This window comes from Rhinolophus ferrumequinum, chromosome 18 (assembly GCF_004115265.2).
Source record: "Rhinolophus ferrumequinum isolate MPI-CBG mRhiFer1 chromosome 18, mRhiFer1_v1.p, whole genome shotgun sequence".
In the NCBI taxonomy this organism is placed as follows: domain Eukaryota; kingdom Metazoa; phylum Chordata; class Mammalia; order Chiroptera; family Rhinolophidae; genus Rhinolophus; species Rhinolophus ferrumequinum.
The window spans coordinates 21741806-21764083 of NC_046301.1; the positions used below are offsets into that span (position 1 = coordinate 21741806).

General features: G+C 33.1%; 1 protein-coding gene and 1 non-coding gene across 2 annotated transcripts in view; one reads left to right on the forward strand and one right to left on the reverse strand.

Annotated features, from left to right (window-relative positions):
• IQCM (IQ motif containing M) overlaps window positions 1-22278 on the reverse strand; it is a 248625-nt gene that overhangs the window by 155893 nt on the left and 70454 nt on the right. Inside the window, 1 exon segment of the mRNA XM_033135403.1 lies at window positions 6709-6767. Coding sequence (XP_032991294.1) covers window positions 6709-6767 — 59 coding nt within the window.
• On the forward strand, window positions 20796-20902 carry LOC117038586 (U6 spliceosomal RNA). The gene has a single exon (XR_004425680.1). It is a non-coding gene; the product is annotated as a U6 spliceosomal RNA (small nuclear RNA).

Here is a 22278-nt window from a genome sequence, read left to right on the forward strand (position 1 = left end):
GAGTCCCTAGAATTTTCAAGGAAGGGTTATGTGGGCACTGTGTTACAGAGATTCACACTTTGGATAGAGGGTTTCAATAAAAAATCTCTAAGTTTCCTAAAACTCTGAGAATCTATAATTCTCCCAAGACAGTAAATTGATCATAAATGTGCTGGATTTGAGCATTCCAGCTCTTTATTTAATAATGCTGCTAATGAAAAGTCTTATGCACATCTGTTCACATATTTGTACAAGCAAATGTACCTACACTCTACTATGCTACCTTTTCTTCTCCTTCAAATTTTGAGATCTTTGCAGTTCAAAAAACAGGAAGATGAACCAAAAAAACAGAAATGTGAAAACTAGCCTTTTAGGCTTATGATCATTAAAGACTAGGACAGAAATCATCGTGAATGCCTTATCTACCATTATTTATCCATATAAGGCAACAGATTCCATTCTCTACCAAGAACAGGAGTGGGTGCTCAAATTTGAAGTAATTCCAAATCAAGTTCAGCAGCAACAGTTTTTAGTTGGCTTAACTTCCCATCCCCACCTTTTAACAGCCAAGTGACTGCCTCCTTAAAAACTACTGCTGAGTGGGTGCAGACACCAGTCCTATTTGCCAACTGTAGAGGGTTCCCGCAAAGCTTGTGGGTATGTGTAAATGAATTCTATCATCTTTTTTTCTATAACTAAGCACGGAAAGGAAAAAAAAAAAAACCTCTCTTTTATTTACTGTAGTCTGGCAATGGCAATCTATCTGTGATATATTTTTATCTTTGAAATGCAAAAGTACTTTAGAAATTAGCCAGTACCTTATTGAAGCTGACTGATGACTGATGGAAGGTTATAATATACTCTGCCTGATGCAGACTCTAAAGAAACCTCTAGCTGAAAATATATGGGAAATTCATCTCTAACAAGAAAAATCCTTTAGGCCAAGCTTTAAAGAGTCCCAACATTTGGATTCTAAAGTTAGCATGAAATCTCTATGATAGAAATGGTACAGGATTTCAAATAAACAAGAAAATTTTAATACTGTGTCATTTAAATATTTTAAATGAAATGTGTCTGTATGTAGTGCCTATAGAGTTTTATATTGTTCACTATTTTCACATTGTTCTCCTTTCTTTTAAATCTTCCTCTCTCTTTCTCCAGGATTCTATTCTAAAACACTTTTTAATCACTAGAGCCACTCTTAGATTGGCTCGTTCATTCAGTAAAGTTTCAGTCTACTTCTCTTAAGTAATCATCAGAAAGGCTGTTAAAATTTAAGATACAAACAGTATAAAAGCAGCATGACTGAGTAATAATAGTGTGAACTGGGGGTTGGATTCTAGTAAAGTTATGGGTTTTTTTACTTTTGTGATTTTGAAGAAGTCTTTTTGAATCTCTGTTTTCTCAAGTGGAATTTAAAAGGATTGAATCAAGTGATCTCTAAACTTCCCTTTAGTTATCATTCTCTAAAATATTTAAGATCTCCCTACAAATATTAGCTAGATATCCCAGCAAAACTTTACCACAGGTCTTTATGCCTGCAACAGATGGTAAACTGTACAGGAAAATGTTTAGCATTCAGACTAGCTGACTGGCTCCAGGAAAATAACTATAATAAACACTCATCTTTCAGACTGTACAATTTTTAATCATTGAAAGAGCTGCATTAAATTTTAATTTAGTAACACCTATGATGAAAAACTACTTCCCACTCAAACTAACCAGGTAAATAATATTTATAGAAAAAGACTTACACAAGAAAAGAAGCTGCTTTTAACACAATCAAATACTCTGAAAAATAATTTATATGTGACAGTTTTGTTTTACTTAAAGCAGTCTTTCTGTAGAAATGTTTTTGATATCAAATTCAATTTCTTTAATAGACATGGGTTATTCATATTTTCTATTTATTCCTGCATTAGTTTTGGTATGTTGCCTTTTCACAAAGAATTTGTCCCCTTCATTTTAATTGTTGAATATAGTTGGCTTAAGTTATTTATGTATTCTCTTATCCTTTTAATGTCTAAAGGATATATAGTGATGCTACATCTTTCACTTTCAATATTGGTAATTTGTGTTTTATCTCTTCTTTTTCATGTTTAGCTTTGTTAGGAGCGCATAAATTTCATTAATCTTTTCAAAGAACCAACTTTTGGCTTCGTTAATTTGTTTTATTGCTTGTCCGTTTGTGTTTCATTGCTTTCTCTTCTTATCTTTATAATGAATGTTACAGGTACCCTTAAAGAAAACATATATTCTACTGCTGTTGGATAGTCTTCTATAAATGTCATTTAGGTCAAATTAATTAAAGGCTTTGTTCAAGTCTGTTATATCATTATTTATTCTTTTTATTAACTGTCCTATATCAATTTCTAAAGGAAGCATGTAAAAAAATTCCAGCAATAATCATGCAGTTGTCCATTTTATTCTTTAATCCTGTCAATTTTTGCTTTATTTAGAAGCTCTATGACTGAGGTATATACATTTAGGATTATCATCTAATTCTAATTGACCCTTTTACAATTATGAAATATCCTCTTTATCGCTGAAAATAGTTATTGAAGTCTACTTTGATGCTAATCTAGCCACTCTAGCACTCTTCTATCTTTTTAAAGTAATTTATCTTTCTCTATCTTTGTACTTCCAATTAATGTCTTTTTATATGTGTATATAGGTGTATAGACATCATAGAGTTGATTCTTTTTTTTTTTTTTTAATCCAGCCTTATTTTGGATAGAGCTCTTACTTTGAATTGTAATGGTTATTCTGTACATTTAATATAAATGTTGGTACAACTCAATTTGTCTACCATTTTCCCACATTATTTTTTATTCACTCCACATGATCCCCTTTTTCTGTCTTCTTTTGTGTTAACCATGTAGATTTAGTATTGCATTTTAGTTTTTCTATTATTTTTCAGGTTTACTTTTTGTATTAGTGGTTACTCTGGGAATTACAATATGCATTTTAAATTATTGCATATTGCTTAGAATTAATACCACTATATATAAAAGAAACTTTTAAGAGTATACCTCCATTTCATTTGCTATTATTGTCATATATATTTGCATATCCCTAACTTTTAAGTATCATAATAATGTTATAATTCTGTCTTAAATGGTCAATTTTAAAGAAACTTAGATGATAGATAGATATTCTTTATATTAATCAACATATATATATTTTTTCTACGTTATTTTTTCTGTAGACTCAAATTTCCATCAGGTGTCACTTCCTTTCAGCATGAAGAACTTCATTTAACATTTGCGAAGTAAAGATCATCAGGCAATAAATTCTTATTTCTTTAATTCAGCTGAAATTGTCCTTTTTTATCCTTAGCGTTGTGGGATAGTTTCATTAGATATAGAATTTTCAGTTGATTTTTTTTCTTTCAGCTCTTTAAATGTATAATTTTGTTGTCTTATGGTTTCCATCATTTCTGATGGGAAGACATCCAGCATGCTTAGAAATGTAACCCTCTGTATAATGTATATTTTTTTCTCCTCTGATTATTTCCAAGGTTTTTTCTTTGCCTTACTTCTCAACACTTTAACTATGATGTGCCTACATGTGGGGTGTGTGTATGTATCTTGCTTAGAATGTGATGATCTTGGATATGTAAAGATGTTTTTCAGTATATTTAGGGAAAATTCAGCCATTATTTCTTCAACTACTTTTTCTGCCTCATTCTATTAGGTTGGTGCAAAAGTAGTTGCGGTTTAAAAGGATAAAAATATAAGTGAGATCATATGGTGTTTACCTTTCTCTGACTTATTTCACTTAGCATAATGCTCTCTAGGACCATCCATATTGTTGCAAATGGTAAGATTTCATACACCTGAAGCTGAATAATAATGAATGTCAACTATAGTTAAATATATATATATATATATATATATATATATATATATATTCACAAGAAGTGGAGTACAGCATAAGGAATAGAGACAGTGGAAATGTAATGGCTGTATGCGATGTCAGAGGGGTAGTAGATTGGGGTAGGAGGTTATCACTTTGTGAAGGGTATAAATGATAAAGGTCTAACTATTACAGTGTTTTGTACACATGAAACCAAAAAAAAAAAAAAAGTTTTTTAAATAAATAAAGATTTGCAGTAAAAAGGTCAAAAAATAATTTTAAAAACCTCAATTACTTTTGCACCAACCTGTTATTTGTCTACTTCTGAGACTTCAATTCACATATGCTGGGCCACTTCATATTAAGTTACAGTCACTCAGGCTCTGTACATTTTTTTCTCTCAATTATTGTTTTCTTCAGATTAGTCTCTATTGACCTATGAGTGTAATTAATTTTTTCACTGCATTCTCCAGTATGTTCTTCAACCTAATCAATGAAATTTTCATGTCAAATAATGTATTTCTCAATTCTAGAATTTTCATTTGATATTTTTGAATAGTTTCTATTTCTACACTGTGTTTTGTTATTCACTGGTAATGTATTCATTTATTATTATTATTATAATTATTATAAACTTTTTTTTTTAAGTACTTGAACATTTCTACTAGCTGCTTTAAAGCCTTTGTCTGCTAATTCCAACATCTGGGATAGCTCTTTCTTTGCCATAAGTCAAATTTTCCTGTTTCTTAAGATGTCTAGCCTTTTATTTAGTGTATACTAAATACTGTACATTATAGAGACTCTGGATTCTGTGATTGCCATTGAAGAAAATTTGATATTTTTATTCTAGGTGGTGGTGATCAAATTACTAATTTATCATCTTGAAGTTGTCATAGCTTGGTTTTATGCTTTTGTTAGGGTAAATCAGTTTGTTTTGCCCTTAGTATTATGGTAAATCCCTATAATCCTGGGATATAGTCTCTACTCCTTAGGTGTTGGCCTTCTAAAATTTCCATGGAAAGACTGACATGTTTACTAAGTCCCTGTCACTTGGCAGGACATAAACAATTTTTATCTCCCTCAATGGTGAATAACAACTAAAAACTCTGCCTAGGCTTTATGTTCCATAAATTTAAAGATATTATCTTGTTCACTCTGTCCTTAGCTTCCACAATAGCAGGAGCTTAATGTTTGTTGTTAAATGAATACGCTATGAAAGACTGAAAGAAAATTTTCCCAACAAGACAAAACACAAATCTGTTTTACCTTTTTCCTCTGGAAATTGTTCATTTATCCAATTATATTTCTGAGTATCTACAACATTCTAGGGATTTTCTAGGAACTATATAGGAGTGTAAATAGAATCAACAATCTCTGCCCTCATAGAGCTTGAAATTTTAGTCACGGATTGTTCTGGAACAATTTTTTCTTAGAGTCTATAGCAATGATACTGTAATTAAAGAATCTAAGTTTGAATACAGATCCATCACCAAATAGCTGGATGCCATAAGTGAAATAGTCAACCTCAGTTTTCTCATCAGTAATATGGCAATAATATACTTATATTATTGTGTTGTTATTGGAGTTAAATGAAAGCACCTGGTATAAAATAAAGTATATAATAAGCACAGAATGAGTGTTACTAAATTTATTCTGAGACTAACTCTCAGATAATATCCAGTCTTAAATTAGATATCTATTTACTGGATATTTAAATAATTGCATGGCATTGTTTCATAGTCATGTTTGGCCTAGATTCACCATATAATGCAGTTCCACGGTACTTGAACTTTAGAGTTGAATGGAATTTGGAATTCAATTTTTTTTTTAATTTTCGGAAATTAATATAGCTTGTATACCATATATTACATAACACTCAAGCAGGGTCTAGGGCAATGTTCTGTCATCAAACACATTAATATTAATTCACTATCATAATTAATATTAATATGTATGTAAAACATGAATATTCACTTAAAGTGGGAAAATTAAAAAGTATGAATAATTATAGTCACTTGTCATTTCAGGTCAGATTTTCACACTAAGAGTTTTAGCACCACCTTAGCTGACAACAACTTTCAGCTTCTGGAGCTTTCTGGAACTTGGAATTGTGGATGAGGGATTATGAACCTTATACAGCTACACATTCTGAATAATTTAGAGAAGGATGTCAGGTAAGAAAAGGTAGACTGAATGATATATTTGAATAAAAACCTGTATTTACTGGAGAGTTAAATTTCCAAACTGTTTTCTTTTGACAAACTTCGGTCTACAAGGTTTATGGTTTTGCTATTTGCATCTATCTGGCCTGCCACAGTGCTTTGCACTTAGTACTAAAATAATATTTGATAAATTAATAAATGAATATATTACCAGTGAATAATAAAACACAAGTGTGAAACCTGTCCTTTTCAGAAACTTCACTGTTAACTTTCCACAATCCCTTCTTTCCATCTCACTCTCCAATCTATCTCACAAAGTCAGCAATATTTCACAGAAGTTTGTGGACAAATTTGCTATACGTATGTAAGATAGCAAAGCAATTCTAAGAATCCTTCACAGAGATTGAAAAGCACTTACCATAGTGAATTGTAGTATATAGTTTCTTTTAAACAAAATATTATACAGTATTGTTTACACTGCTTTTCCTAGCTACTACATAGTAAACTTCAGCCTGGTCTACTTGAATGATCACTAATATATTCAAAAAAATAAGACTTTTTTTCTCTTTGCCTTAGATAAATGAAATGGAAACACTGAAAAAGATACGTTGAAAACCTATACTTCCTTAAACCTAGAGACTTAAGTTAGGATAAAACCAAAAACAAGCAAATTAAATTCAACTTTTCTGTTATTATATAAAAGATATACCTTGGTTGTGGCTTTGGTTCTGGCTTGAAAGATGTTTGCTCTTTTTTCATAAAGTTTTTCTAGAATAAGAGAAAGACGAGTAGACATAAGAAGGAAAACAACTTCATAGTCTATAAATTTTAATTTTATTTGATGTTCTGTTATATTTATCAGAGGGAGAAGTCACCATTCTATTATAATATATATTATAAGCCTAAACAATGATATAAATTTATAAGTATACTCAGAGGAGTATGATGGCTGAACTGCCTCCAGCATCTTATGACATCCAGGAATATAATTCCTAGTGATCATTTCAATGAGCAAATATCCATACAAATCTATTACAGGTGAGAATTTATTTACTTACTTCCTTATCTGTCCTGTCTTATAAAAAAAAAGATTTAAAGTAGCTGACAAAATATACAGCACATATGAAAAAAGAAAAGAAAATCAGGTTAAAGGGAAAATATATATAGAACAATAATGTCAAATATTTTCTGATATTTCTTGATGTGTCACACCAATTTGGCTCTCAAATTCCTAGCTATCAAAGTGTTATTGAATGAACTGTGTTCCTTTAAAATTCATATGTTGAAGCTCTAATCGCTAATATGACTATATTTGGAGATAAAGCCTTTCAGGAGGCAGTCAAACGAGGTCATAAGGTTGAGGCCCTAATCCTATAGGACTGGTGACCTTATAAGAAGAGAAAGAGATGCCAGGGTCACATGTGCACAGAGAGAAGTCCACGTGAGGACAGAGCAAGGAGCAGCCATCTCTAAGCCAATGAGAGAGAGGCCTCAGGAGAAACCAACTTTGCTGGCATCTTGATTTTGGACTTCTAGCCTCCAGCACTGTGAGAAAATTAATTTCTATTGTATATGCAGTTAGGTGGAATTTTGTAATAGCAGGCCTGGAAAACTAATATACAAAGTAATGAAGAAAACACAGTAGTTCTAACATGTATAATGTTTATAGCAGAAGCAAACTTTCTATGAAAAATTTCCTCCAGGAGCCCTTCAAAAGAAGCCTGGTATAATGTAATGGTCAGCTTGAAGAGCATCTCTTCAACAATCACACCAGATTGTTTAATGTGGCTGTTCTTATATAATCCTTCACTATCAGTCAACATTAGAAAGAACAACTCAGGATGATAATTCTCCAAGACCTGAGAATAACTGGATCATTGCATCTCTGGTCATTTGGTGTGATCTAAAGGTTAAACAGATACCTACAGGCGTTGATGGATTGCACATTCACTTTGCAATCTGTCATGACGATTAATTTGCACAAACAACTTTAGGAAAAATGGCCTCGGAAAAGAGGAATTTGAGGTAATATTGATAAATCAGTAAAAGGTTAATGGATTTGGGATTGTTGGTGCCTTCTTCTCCTTCAGAATCTATAAGAAGTCTGTAACAGAAAGTGTCTTGGCTACTGATATATGGTGTGCTCATGATACCACAAGAAAATGCTTGCTTTTGCTTTTTAAGTTTCATATATGCTTTTAACCACTATTTGACAACTGAAGCCAAAGAGGTCTCCTATATAAAATCACAGGATATATAAAGGATTGATGTGAAGATGAAATGTGGAAGAAAGTTATGTTTGTATTGCAAATATACTCAGTATATTCAGACACAGTGATTTTTTGCATATTTTAAACAAATCATAAATCTCTTCATTCTGTCTTATACTGCTCTCTCAATCTAACTTGTGTAACTTGTATTTCATTTATTTTTAAGATCAAAGATTACCTTTTCTTCTGTAGTTATGTTAAAATGCAACAATAACCTTGAGAATTAGTTTGCATCATTTTCAAGTATATGTTACTTTTTATAATTCCTTGATCATGTTTTTCAAAGTAAGCAATCATCTTCAAGAATAATATTATACTTTTGAAATTTTACATGAAACATGTAAAATTCATGATAAAACATGATAAAACATGAAGCAGGACCTATATTTTAAATATTGCTGTCAAGATGCTCCATGACACAGATTCAGGGTTACAATAATACTAATGGCTACAAAAAATATATTTTTAACCTCTATATTCTGTACTTTTTCACAAAACAATGTGCTTGACTTGGAACATACTGTCTTTATGTGATACTGCTATTTACACTTGCCAAATTAACATTTTTTAGATGTTTCCTTCCTGACCAGACTAACTGAATCAGTATGTGTTCCATGATGAAGAGTGCTAAATGTCAGGGCTACTAAGTTAAACAGTCTCAGACAAACATGCTTAAGGATATTCCTTCCTAATATGTTCTCTGATTTTTTTCCAGTTACTTTCTTGCAACTTCATTTCTTTCACAACCTCCATTCTGTCTCTTTGTTCTTACTTAACAAAATTAGAAACTTTGGGGGGTGAGGGGGAGGGGGTCTCCTTTTACAAAGTCAATAGTAGTCATTTTTCAAGGATTCCTGAGTTTCCTTCTAATTCCTAACTTTCTACATACTTATTTATTCAAATCTCAAGTCCATTCTGCCTTGATGCCTCAACTTCATTCTCTCTACAAAACCTTTCCTCTCAGCTGTTACCTGCTTCTTAAACTTCAAAATCCTAGTCTCTCCATGACAATGCACTTGAAATGACACATTCTAAATACTTAGCTGAAGATATAAGTCATTTATTAAAACCTTGTGTCAAAATTTTCGAATTTTTTAACAACCTGTGTGGATTTATTCCAAACCACTTTTCAGACTCCTTTCCCCCACTTATTTTATCAAATTCCACAATTTAACCGTAAAGTAAGTTTTACCAAGCTTACTTCTGATCATTTACACAATATTATTACACCTCAAGTTTCTTTTTAGAAGCAGCTGTCTAAGCCATCAAGTCCCCCTCTTCTTTCTACACCTCACCTAGAATTTTTTTTTTCCTTTTGATAATGCTGCTAATTTCTTTCATAGTCTAATGATTAAATTCTTGCATTGATTAACCATAGATGAACTATGCAAGAACGCCTTTCATTTTCCTCGTAATGCTTGATATATTTCTATGTTACTGCTATTAGTGTGAAATTCTTGAATATGTTTGCTATAAAAAGGGAATCTATTATTGGCATATTACACCCCCAATCCTCACTAAGAAATTTACTTAAAGGGTATTTTCTAAGTAGCAAGGAATTTTCATACCTTAAAACAGCTTTGCGACCCAACCAGCAGCATATATAAACATACCATTAAAGGTAAAATGAAAGGTTTGCTTAAAAATAGACAACTGTGAAGAGAAAACCAGTAATAGCATATACATATAAAACTATAAATTACACATTAAAACATGTGAAATAAACTGAAATGCTTTTTCTGCCAGGCTTGAATATTAACACTTGTGTTTCCCCAGCAGAAGTCAGTCATGTCACCAGCCCCTTCTGTGAAATATCAGAGAGCTGCATTCCTTACCCTGCTACTGCGTCTTGTCTAAGAAATGGTTTCAACAGAAAATTGTCAACAACGTGCATGCACACATGCAGATCCAGAAGGCATCCAACACACCATTCTGGGATTTTTCACAAGTCAATATCTTTGCATTATTGAATTTTAGAACTTCCAGGAGCATACACAAACCACAGCGGGGTTTTCAAACCATACAACCACCCCTGGGAGTTGTGATAGACCCAGGAAAACCACAGTTTTCCCACATCTTCTCAGGGTGCTAGAGAAGCCTTTATTTTGGAAGGCATGTTTCTCTAGTGTGGTATTTCCTAAGAGAAATGAAGGAATCCCAAAGGTAATGTTGATCATCTGTAATTGCTGTGGCTTCTAAAAGCCATTCAAGTTTCAGATTAGGGGAGACTGAAGAAGGTGACCCAACAAAATATAGCTTGTTCATAGCTTGTTCAGTCACTAGACAAATTTTCTTTAACCTCCAAGTGAAATCAAAACTATAGGACTTTACTCTTTTATATGTAGGAATTTAAGCATAACTAGGAAATAATATAACAGATGGGAAGGAGGGAGCTGCATAGAGAAGTTTACATCCCAATATAAGTTCCTCTGAGTATTGAAACCCATTTGTAAAAGATATAATAAGGCTGTTGTTTCCAGGAATATGTTCATAATAGCAAATCACAGCACAATACTAAATTCTAAAAACAAAAAATGAAAGATATTTAAATGTGTGGCTAAATTGACGGGAAAGTGTTGGAGTTCCTTTCAGGTCAAAAACAAGAAATGTTGAATTTACTACTGCATCAGTTCCGGAGCCTGTCTTTGTTGTGTGATGGTATGGCAATTCCTGGCAACCTAGAATCTGGGTTTTAATGAACTCCATGCCATGCAGTTGAGAGACAAAAATTGGCACCCAGAGCATAAAGGAATGTCAGAGGTGAGATCACTCCTCATAATACCTCGGTACTAGAAGCATAATATCTTCAGAGTACAAACCAGGATTTTAAATTTTCCATGGAGAGAAAAAGAAATGAGTAGAAAAAGAGACACCATGAGACCACCTCTGTGGAAAGGAAAAACAATCCCTGCCCCCCGCAGTAATTTTTGATGACAGGACTTCATCAGGACCTCATTCACATGGTTTTGGGACCTCAATTCATACCGCCTGCAATGCTCCACAACCTCGTCCCCAAAAGAAAGGCAAAAACACTAGAATAAACTGGTCACAAGTTAGTAGTGCTCTAGAGCATCTGGGAAAAGCAATTATCAATCACCTTTCTAAGACTGAATTTTAGTATATGTGCTGCCGAACGGAGCACTAAAACTGCATTTTAAACCTGAAGAATTCTCACAATAAAATGCCAAAAAAAAAAAAAAAAAAAAAACGAGCTCACAATCAGAAAAATCATTAAACAAGAAAACAATCAGTCCCAGAGTCAAAAGATAACAACAAACTACATATTCAGAACCTCAAAAATGAGAATACTATAATTAAGATACACAGAATGTAAAATAAGAATGAGCTTTCATTTCCACATGTTTAGAAAAATATATTAAAGGACCAAAAATTATCAAAATTGACTAAGCTGATATGGAAAATAACAAAGAGATAACAAATATGAAAAAGAGAAAAAGAGACAAACAATGACAATTGAATGGAAGACTCAAATATGTCTAAGTAGGGTTTTATAACAAATTTTAATTAGATTTTATAAACAAAGAATGGAAGAGATGCAGCATTTGCAAAGATTTTTTTTTTCTTCAGAATGCTAAAAGACACTGATTTTCATATTTAGGGAGACCAAGGAAAACCAAGCAGAATAAATAAAAACAAAACCTTACTCATATATCTCATAAAACGGCAGAATAACAATAAAAGAAATCATTCGAAGTAGACAGAGAACAGACAAATTACTTAGAAAGGAAAGACAAGTGGACAAGCATCCAAGCATATTTTCCAATAGCAACAGTGCCCAGGTCCTGCCCACCTACTTCCAGGGCTGAAGAGGGGAATGATAAATTCAAAATGCCGAGAATATATGGTTAAAAAGGAGGAAAACAATACACTATAAGTGGAAGTATTCTGCCAACTGACCCGTACTACAGGTACTTCTAAAAGATATATATAGCTCAAAAAGGAAAATCATCCTATAGGTCTTTGATGTGAGACATACCGGCAGGTTAAAAATAAACAGCAAGCATGTAGGTACACCTACATGAACAATGAAGTATAAAAAAAATTGTAGTATCTAATTTGTAAGGTTAACAAAAATAAGATAGAACTAAACTCTAGTAGTTAAGGCAATCTAAGATTTCTGTATGAGGAATGAAAAGGGTAAAGATAATTCAAGTGTATTGATTAAAACCTACAGGTTAACCACTTATAAAAAAGTAAAATCAAGAATATAAATGCTAAACTAGTACAAAGAAAAGTAATACAGTGCTGAACTAGTACTAGGAAAAAAAATGGAACAAGAGGGGAAAATATGTCAATCAATTTCCCAAAAAGACAACAAAGGAGCCAAAAGAAAAAGGGGCGGGAGACAAAATGGAAAAAACAAATACACAAAATAAAAAGAGCAGAAATGCATCCAAACACATTTTTTACAATACAACTGTATGATGTTCACAAAGAAGAAATAATGGTGGCCTAGAAATACGTGAAAAAATTCTCAGCCTTATTTGTCATTAGGAAAATGCAAATTAAAAGCACAAAGAAATATTTCATACACGCCAAGTTGGCAAAGGTTACAATTTTGACATGTTAAGTGGTGCCAAGTATATGAAGCAAAGGACTGTCATAACTGCTGCTGGGAGTAGAAAACTGTTTGCTGCTGCCTGGTTAAACTGAACATATGCCCACTGGCCAGCACATCCATTCTACTCCAGGTTGCTTGTGGCTAGAAGCAATCCATTATTCATTCAGGTAGTCAATAATTGGTTATTGAGCTCCCATAGCCCAGGCCCTGCCCACCTGCTTCCAGAGCTGAAGGAATCAATATTCTAGCATCTATAGATATAACCCATTCTTGCCGCAACAGGACGCACATTCCTATTGATGATGGAAATGCTTGCCCTAGGGAAACTTTTGTGCCTGTACCTCAGGAGACATGCAGGAGAATTGTTCATAATAGGACATAACTTTTAAAAAAGCCAAATATTTCTCAGCAAATAGATAATTAAATTGTACTGTAATCATTCGATGGGATGTTGTGCATCGATGAAAATGAATGAGCCACAGGAGCCTACATAGACATTTATGAAGATTGATGGATCTTGAAAATCCATTGTGGAGCAAAGAGAGAGAGAGAAAGAGTAGACATTATGATTCTATATACATGAAGTTAAAACAAAAGTGAAAAACTACTAGTTAGGAATATGTGTATATGTGCTAAAATTATAAAGAAAACAAGCAAATCAAATTAGGAATATTGGTTTCCTCAGGATACGAAGGGAAGGAAAAGATACAGTGGAGTTCTATTCCTTAAGCTTTGTAAGTATTTGTTTTAGAGTTATTCTTTACGATATGGCTATGTAGATAGCCATATGTGAAATATACTGGTTTGTGTAATGGCTACATAAAAAAATAGAAATTTTAAAAATAATATGGTAGAAAAATTCCTTGAGCTTAAGATGAGTGCCTCTCCCCTCCACAAAGAGAAGAATGAAAACATTTGGGGAGCCTATGGGTTTCCCAGATATATCACAACTTCCTAGGAGGTTACATGACTCCAAATCTCTCCTGTGGTTTGTTTGTGTTCTTGGAAATTCTGAAATTCCAGAATGCCATGCAATGGAACAGCTGTTGCTGGTATGAGTTGTTCTTTTCTGAAGTTTTAAAGTATATGAATCTGTAAATACATGTGCTGATTTCTTTTTAATCAGCTAGCATTAAAAGTTCACATTGAGGAAATGAGAACAATGTTTTACAATTTGGGGGAATTTTAATATGCTAGTGTTCATATTGATGTTGACGTTAATGCTTAAATATACATAAGGTGCTTATTTCATTTTGAATATATTTTCCCATTTGGATTTAAGGTAACCTCGCAAGTAGTTAATTTATTGCTAAACAATTCAGGTATAAACTCAGCAGTGTTTTAAAATTTTGAATTCAATCCTTTTCATTTGTGTATGAGTTTGGGATTTATTTGGATGTAAAACGATTGTGAATGGTGTTTGTTTATCATCATGAGGTTTATACACTATGTGCTAGATCCGGGAAATGCGTCACAGAGCTAATAAATTGTTATTAACTAATAATGAGAAACTAGTATATGCTTGATGGACATTTTCTTCTATCTTTACCAAAACTCTGCAAAAGAGATATTTTAATTCCCACTTTTCTTAAAGAAGTTGAGAAGTTTAATATCTTTACCTTGATTATACAAGTAGGAGGTAGCTGGGATTCAGACTCAACATACTATTTTATTCAGAATGAGAAATTGGTGATGCAGGCAGAAGATTTTTAATCTATGAAAACAGAATACAGTGAACAAGACAGTATTGGAGTATACATTAGATATTTAATTGATTGGCACTCAGCAATATTGTTTTCCACTTCTTTAGAAAAAATCCAGTGATTTTATAGCAAGTCAGTAGAACTTAATTCTAATGGAATTTAGAACTACCTATCAAATGCATGGGGGTCAAAGTGTACCCCAGCCCCTAACTATAATACAACTTGACTATCACTCTTGGTTTGGATGATTTTTATAATATCAGCTTATTGAAATTGTCCAGATTAATCTATTTGAGTGGAAGCTTTATTATTAAAATATCTGGCATATTTTCCCAGCCCAATTTTGACATTCACTGTAGTTCTATTTCATTATTTGAGAATGTGTTTCTGATATTTTTGATTGGTTACAGTCTCACTCCTCAACTTTCACAAGAAAATGTATTCTTATCTCACCACATGATGCTAAATTTAACATAAAATATCTGTACTTCAGGTATCTGTCAGAAAAAAGAATTACCTTGTATACATTGTCACTATTTATTAAAAGTTCACGTAAAAGGTAAAATATTATAGGGAATTATCTAAAACAGAGTTCCTCAAACTTTAATATGCTTATAAATCACTACTGATCTTGTTGGCATACAGATTCTGATTCAATAGATTTGTGGTGGTTCTGAGATTTTACATTTGTAACAAATTTCCAATAACAATGCTCTTGACCCATAGAGTGGGAAGGGCCTAAAGGATATTCCCCCACTCCTCAAGGTATCCTAAAACTTCTCTCTGATTCGAACTCAACCTGCAGAGAACTGAACACTGGGACTATATTTTTTCCACATCACCCTCACACAACAACCCACATCCCCCAAGTCCTCCAACCCCTGTAAAAGTGCTTTCACCAAATTTTGTTTTGGACTTATGATTAAAATGAGGGCCAGTATGCACAGCTGACCCCTGAACAACACAGGTTTTAAGTGCATTGGTCGACTTGTACACAAATTATTTTCCAATAAATGTTAATGTATTTCCTCTTCCTTATGATTTTCTTAATAGCATTTTTCTCTACTTTACTTTTTGTAAAAATACAGTATATAATACATATGACATACAAAATATGTGTTAATCTACTGTTTACGTTATCGGCAAAGCTTCTGGTCAACAGTAGGGTATTAGTAGTTAATATTTTGGGGAGTCAAAAGTTACATTTGGAGTTTTTACTGCTCAGGGGTTGGAATCTCTAACCCCCATGCCTTTCAATGGTCAACTGAAGTACATGACTACATTTTTTGAAAGTATATTCTTAGTACATTATATACTACATTTATTTTACAGTACCCTCTCTATAATCATCTGCTTGGTATATTTTTCTGGTTTGCTTTTGTTTTATGGTAATACTCTGAATCATGTGACTAACCATTATATCTGTTTTATTAGCTGCTAAAACATCCACAGCTAAATTTGTGGCTTACTTATTACTAACACATAATATACCAAATTATGTATTTTGTACACCTACCTAAATCTTAACTTTATCTTTTCTATTCTCTTTTCCATAAACCCTAATGTCTTAAGATATATTTTATGTTGTATATACAGTTTATAAGCTATTATATATTCTTGAAAAGGTTTTAATGAATTCTTTAACAATTTAATAAAGGCATTAATTACTGCTATAATTATATGTATATAATTACTATGAATTATTATAATTAGCTTTTACTACAATCCAGTCCTATTATGCTAAGCCCTTTCCATATATGATTATCTAATTTTAGTTGGTTATCAGTTTGTTTTTTTCTTTGCATACCTTTGTTCTGAGGTAAAAGAAGCAGTAAAAACCTATGTAAAATCTTTTTGCTCACTTCGTCAGCACATATACTAAAAACCTATGTAAAGTCCAAAACCAACACTTCTTTGGAGGACAATTTAACAATATATAATAAAAGACAAAGCAAAAAAGGGGTGGCATACCAACAATTCCACTGCAAGGAATTTGTCCTAAGAAAATTAAGAACATGCACAAACGTTTAACTACAAATATAGGACACTATATTGCATTAAAGCTTCATTCAATGTCCAAAATAACCAAAAATATGTTATATCCATAAATGAAACATTGATTTTTTGGTAAAGAAAATATGTGAATCCATAAGAAAAGATGTTCAAATGTATTTTGGAAAGAAAAAATAAGGTTATAAAGCAGGGGTGTCCAAACCGCGGCCCGCGGTCCAACTGCGGCCCGCCCGCAATCCATTTTTTATTGGCCCGCAGCAAATTCCAAAAATATATTTAGTTTACTTAAATAAACCAGGTGAGGCAATACGTACTTCACCTCGAGTGAGTCGCCCGGCTGTTTGTGTATTTTACCGAATATGGCCCTTGGTGAAAAACATTGAAAAAAGTTTGGACACCCCTGCTATAAAGCATTCATTGTTATAATAAGTATGGTTGATTTTTTTCCTTATTTTTTGGCTCATCCAAGTTTTTATTAAATATATGTATTGCAAGCATAATTTATAAAAATGATTTTAACACATGGCAAAAGGCAAAAGTTATAAGACTTTATGAGATGGTATAAATATGTGGTAACAGGAATAGGAAAAATAGAATAAAAAGAATTCAAAGACCTAAAATAATCAGAGGTTAAAAGTTGTCCTATGTATCTGGTTCAATGATAACACTGGAATCAGATTAAGAATGGGTCACTGACGACAGCATCCTGAAACAGTTTTGTCAGTGGTAGGATCTCCATCGCCTGATAACTTCCCAACACAATAACTGAATGAGAGAGAATGTATGCAGCGTCCTGATTACCGCCAACCAGGTTTCACCATCTGTGACCTAGTCAACAATACCAGGATTTCCTAGGACTCAGAGTTTTGGGTTTGTGCCCCTGGGGCAGATTTGGTCCTTTCCAGCTGGCTGATGAAAGCTGTCTTGCCAGCAGTCTCAAAGGGGGTCTTCTTTTACTTTTTTTTTTTTTAATTAAAGTTTATGGGGTGACAATGGTTAATAAAGTTAGATAGGTTTCAGGTGTACAATTCCATAGTACATCATCTATATGTCACATTGTTTCTTCACCACCCAGAGTCAGTTTTCCTTCCATTGTCATATATTTGATCCCGTTTACCCTCATCTACCAACCCCCTCCCCCCTTACCCTCCTGTAACCACAAGTCAGACAGAAAAAGTCAAGACCATATGATTTCACTGACATGTGGGATATAAAACTCAAAGAGGTCTTCTCATGAGAGTGTTGGAAGAGATTAGCAAAAAGAGAAACCAACAAGAGAACTGGCAGACAAAATGAAAGTGGTCATAGACTCCAGAGAAGAGAAAAGGGTGAAAGTCCATTTCAGAACACATAATTAAGGATGGTACAACTCTTTGTGATCAATACAGCAAAAAATTAATTACAGCAATATTTATGCAGCATCCTTATCTTTTTTTTTTTTCCTTTTTCTTCTTCCTATTAACATCATGGCTGTGTTTTTCACTGCTTTGGGAACCTAAGTCGGTTTTGTATTCCTTTTACAGGAAACGTCAGCCAATTATTAACTTATTTGGCAAATATTTTCTGAACCTCTGCTTTATGACAGAAACTATTCTAGGCACCGTGGCTGCATCAGTGATCTAAAATACCCTCAGCCTTGTGAAGCCAACATTTAACTAAGGAAGGCCAAGAAGAAACCAATAACGAGATAAATAATGTACTGTCAGGTTGGAATCCATTGAAAAATAAAGTCAGTGATGCTCTTTCAGGTGGGGTTCAGGGAAGAACTCTCACAGGAGGTAGCATCTGTCAGAGATGTATTATCACATCTGCCTGCTTCTGCCACTGGGAATCAAATAAACACAGACTTTTCACAATTAATTTTAGGGTATCCTGCACAAAAATTAAGAGCAATGAATATATGATGATGTTTTCCCATACAACGAACTATTTGTGTGTGTATGTCCTTATCTCCTTATCTTCCCCATCTATCTTTATCTACTACTACTACCACCATTATTTCTAGTACTAGTATTATTACTACCACTGGTCTACGATTCCTTACTTGAGACTCAGAAAACCAAAAACCTTTGAAAATCAAGACATTTTTCATAACACATATGGAGGTAAAATTTCACTCACCTGACCTTTGGTGGCAAACCTGAGTTGAACCAACCAACAAAAGGCCTATATAGTGACTTCTAGCTCCCACTTACTGAGAATAGTCTTATGCTTTATTGTACAACATCAACATGTTTTGATTACAAATTTGACTGCAGATCCACCTGTCCTGTTACCTTTCTAAAATTTGAAATTTTCTGAATTCCAAAATACATCTGGCCGTAAGAGTTTCGAGTAAAGGATCCCAAATCTGTACAACTGCTACAAGCTACAACTATCACTACTGTTGGTGCTTGTACTACAAAACATTGCCTTTGAGTAGCTCTCTATTTGATATTCCAAATCATTCTAACATTTCATTAGCCTAAAAGTGTATAACTAAAGAGAAAACTTTGCATCACATCCATTTATTGTTTAATGAACACACGTGACCTTTTAAACATTATTTTCTGATCATTTAAAAAACCAAATTACAGGAAATCTAAGTCAACACAACGTTAACATACACAGCAATATCCAAAGCCTCTGATCATAACCTTGGATACCAGCACTCTCTATGCCCACTGGCAGTTTCTACGTCTACTTGTTATTACTACTAACATTTTTATTCATATTCAATATCCATGTCTGGTGCATTTTGTTTGATGAAAACAAGCTAATTAGTGCTGAACCTTCCCCTAGTTCATAAATTTATTCCTAAGAACATTGAAAGGAAGTGAAGTGAGACATGTTCAGTAACAGATGTTTGCCTTTTTTGGCTGCCTTTTGACAGTTTGTTCTCTTTCATTACTTTTCAAGAAATTTAGTTAATGTTCCCTTTACTAGAGACCGAGTGGCCATAGTTTCCCAGGAGGGGGGGTTCCCCAGGGCAGGTACAGCCTGTTCACTCCGTTAAACTAGTATCTGTTCAAATGCTCTCTACATTCAACTTTTCATTCTTTCATCCAGGTTTCGATAACAATCACACTCCATCTTATTTAAAAAAAAAACAAAAAAAACTAAAACACACACACATATACACACATACACACAACTCACACATGTTGAAAGGCAACTGTAGGACTAGAACTATAGTGGGCATTATTACTAGTGCCCCTCAAATATCTTTCCCAAATGAGAACATCTCAGAATAAAGGGTCAATATGATTGAATGAATTTAGTTGAATCTTTTGGCTTCCACAATATAGAAATATGGTGAAGTAGCTTCCAAAAGTAAAAATCCAATGGTCTTTAATAATAAAAGAAATGAAAAGTGTGTAGATTAAGATTTTTCTGTATAAAATCAAAATAAATTGATCCAAAAATACAAATTTAAAATTATCCCATTTCTTTACCTAGCCCTCCATTTTTAAATATGATTTAGTATAGGTGGGATTGCCATATAGTTAAGTGACGGCACATTGGTAAATCTAAGTAACATTACATATAAATCTTGCATTCCTCAAGCTTTCTTTTAAAACTTCATGAGAATGTTACATATAAATCTTGACCAATTTACTGTGACTATACATCTTAACCTACTTTTGCTAAAATATTCATGGGGTGCCTCCTTAATTTTTCCCAGTAAGTATCTTAACCAGAACAAGAGTAAGAATTTTTATCTAGAAGTCAAAATTTAATAATATAAAATAAATTATGACTATAAAAATACACTTCAGGCCCAGGTAATATTGCTGCAAGACAATATAACTATTGAGATGTGGGCTTTTAATTGCAGCTATTTATATTTTATATACATAGTTTTATATTGGAGTTGGGGAAGGAAAAGAGAAGAAAGAAGAAATTGTGATGTGGGAGAAAGAAATGAACAAAGACTTTTTATAATTAAACATTCATTTACTATTTTTTATTTTGTAATAAAATCTTTCAAGGGTAGCCCAAAGTATTCTGACTGTATAATTTAGTAAAGAATTACAAAAAGATATCTAAATTTCCAAGTTAAAAGAACAATATTTCCTTAGATTCTTACAATTTTCTTTTACTAAAATGTTTCAAGAAAATTCTCCAGAGAAAAGTGATAAGAAATTTCATGTGAAAAATCTAGCCAAACCCATTCTATGGTCAAAATTAAGCTTATGTAAAGAACAATGTTATATTTGAAAATTTTCATTTCTTAAAAATATTTCTAGTGCTCGCTTCGGCAGCACATATACTCAAATTGGAACGATACAGAGAAGATTAGCATGGCCCCTGCACAAGGATGACACGCAAATTCGTGAAGCGTTCCATAAAAAAGAAAAAATATATATTTCTACAAAACCAATGGATTTTTTTTTGTTGTTTATTTTTTGTTTATGAGATGAAGCTGTAAATACGGTAAAAAAAAGTATGACCAGTGACTTGTTTTCCCCTCTCTTATATAGGATTTGTTTGTTCCTCGTGGGGGAAGGAGGAAGAAGCCAAATATACAGGGGCACATACCTGAAGCACCATCTATTATGTCCAAGCCATGGTTAGTAGCCCTTTGGGCTACTAATTTCCCACTCAGCAATGAATAAAGACCCCCCCCTGTCTTGCATTCAAAGCTCTCTAGAATCAAGTCTACTCTTGCCAGATGTATCCCCAAAAGAAATATGTTTAACTGTCCTTTTTCACACAGCTAGAAGCAGTCTCTAAACTGTCAGCCTAAAACAGGGTAGAGCTGGAAGGCTTAGAAGCACAGTTCATTCTTTCACCTTTACTTGAAGATAATAAAAAAACAGCCTTCTATGGGTATTACTTTTATTAAGGACATGTATGCATTAGAAATATATATCCTGTTAGCTGGAGGTAACTGTCTCTACTATTATTAATTAACATATTCTGAAAGTAGTAAATTACAAAAGCTATCAGAATTTCAGAAACATAATATTCATATAATTTCTTTATCAAAAATTTATATAATTTTTCCTTAATAATATTCACATAATGTCCTTATCTATAACAGGGTTGCAATGGTTCTGTTTTAGTAAATTTATTTACAAAGAATTTAGCAACATAAGTTCAAAAATGATGCAATTCAGAAGGCTAGGTTTACAGGAAAAATATAAAACTCAACATTTGTTTTTTGTTTTTATTAAACAGTAAAGAACTATTCAAATGATAGGAAAAATAATTTTTCCATATATGTCTGATGTCTAATGGTGTTATGTACTGAATTGTGTCTCCCCAAAATTCATATGTTGAAGCACTAACCAGCAGTGTGACTATATTTGGAGTTGAGGGCATTAAAGAGGTAATTCAAGTAATGGAAGTCATAGGGTAGGGCCTAGTAGTATGATGAGTGTCCTTATAAGAAGACGGCATGACACCAGAGACACATACAGGAAAGGCCACATGAGGACACAGTAAGAAGGCAGTTGTGTGCAAGCCAAGGAGAAAGAGGCCCCAAGAGAAACCAGCCCTGCTGGCATCTCGATCTTGGACTTCCAGCCTTCAAGACTTGGAGAAACACATTTCTGTTGTTTAAGCCACCTGGTCTGTGGCATTTTCTTACGGCAGCCCAAAAACACTAATACAAAGGACAAGAAGAAAAATAATGTGGTGATATGAAAAGACAAAAAGACAGAAAGGATGAGACAGACACATTCACACGCAGAACAGAACACATAGGAGACGTAAGAAACCCACAC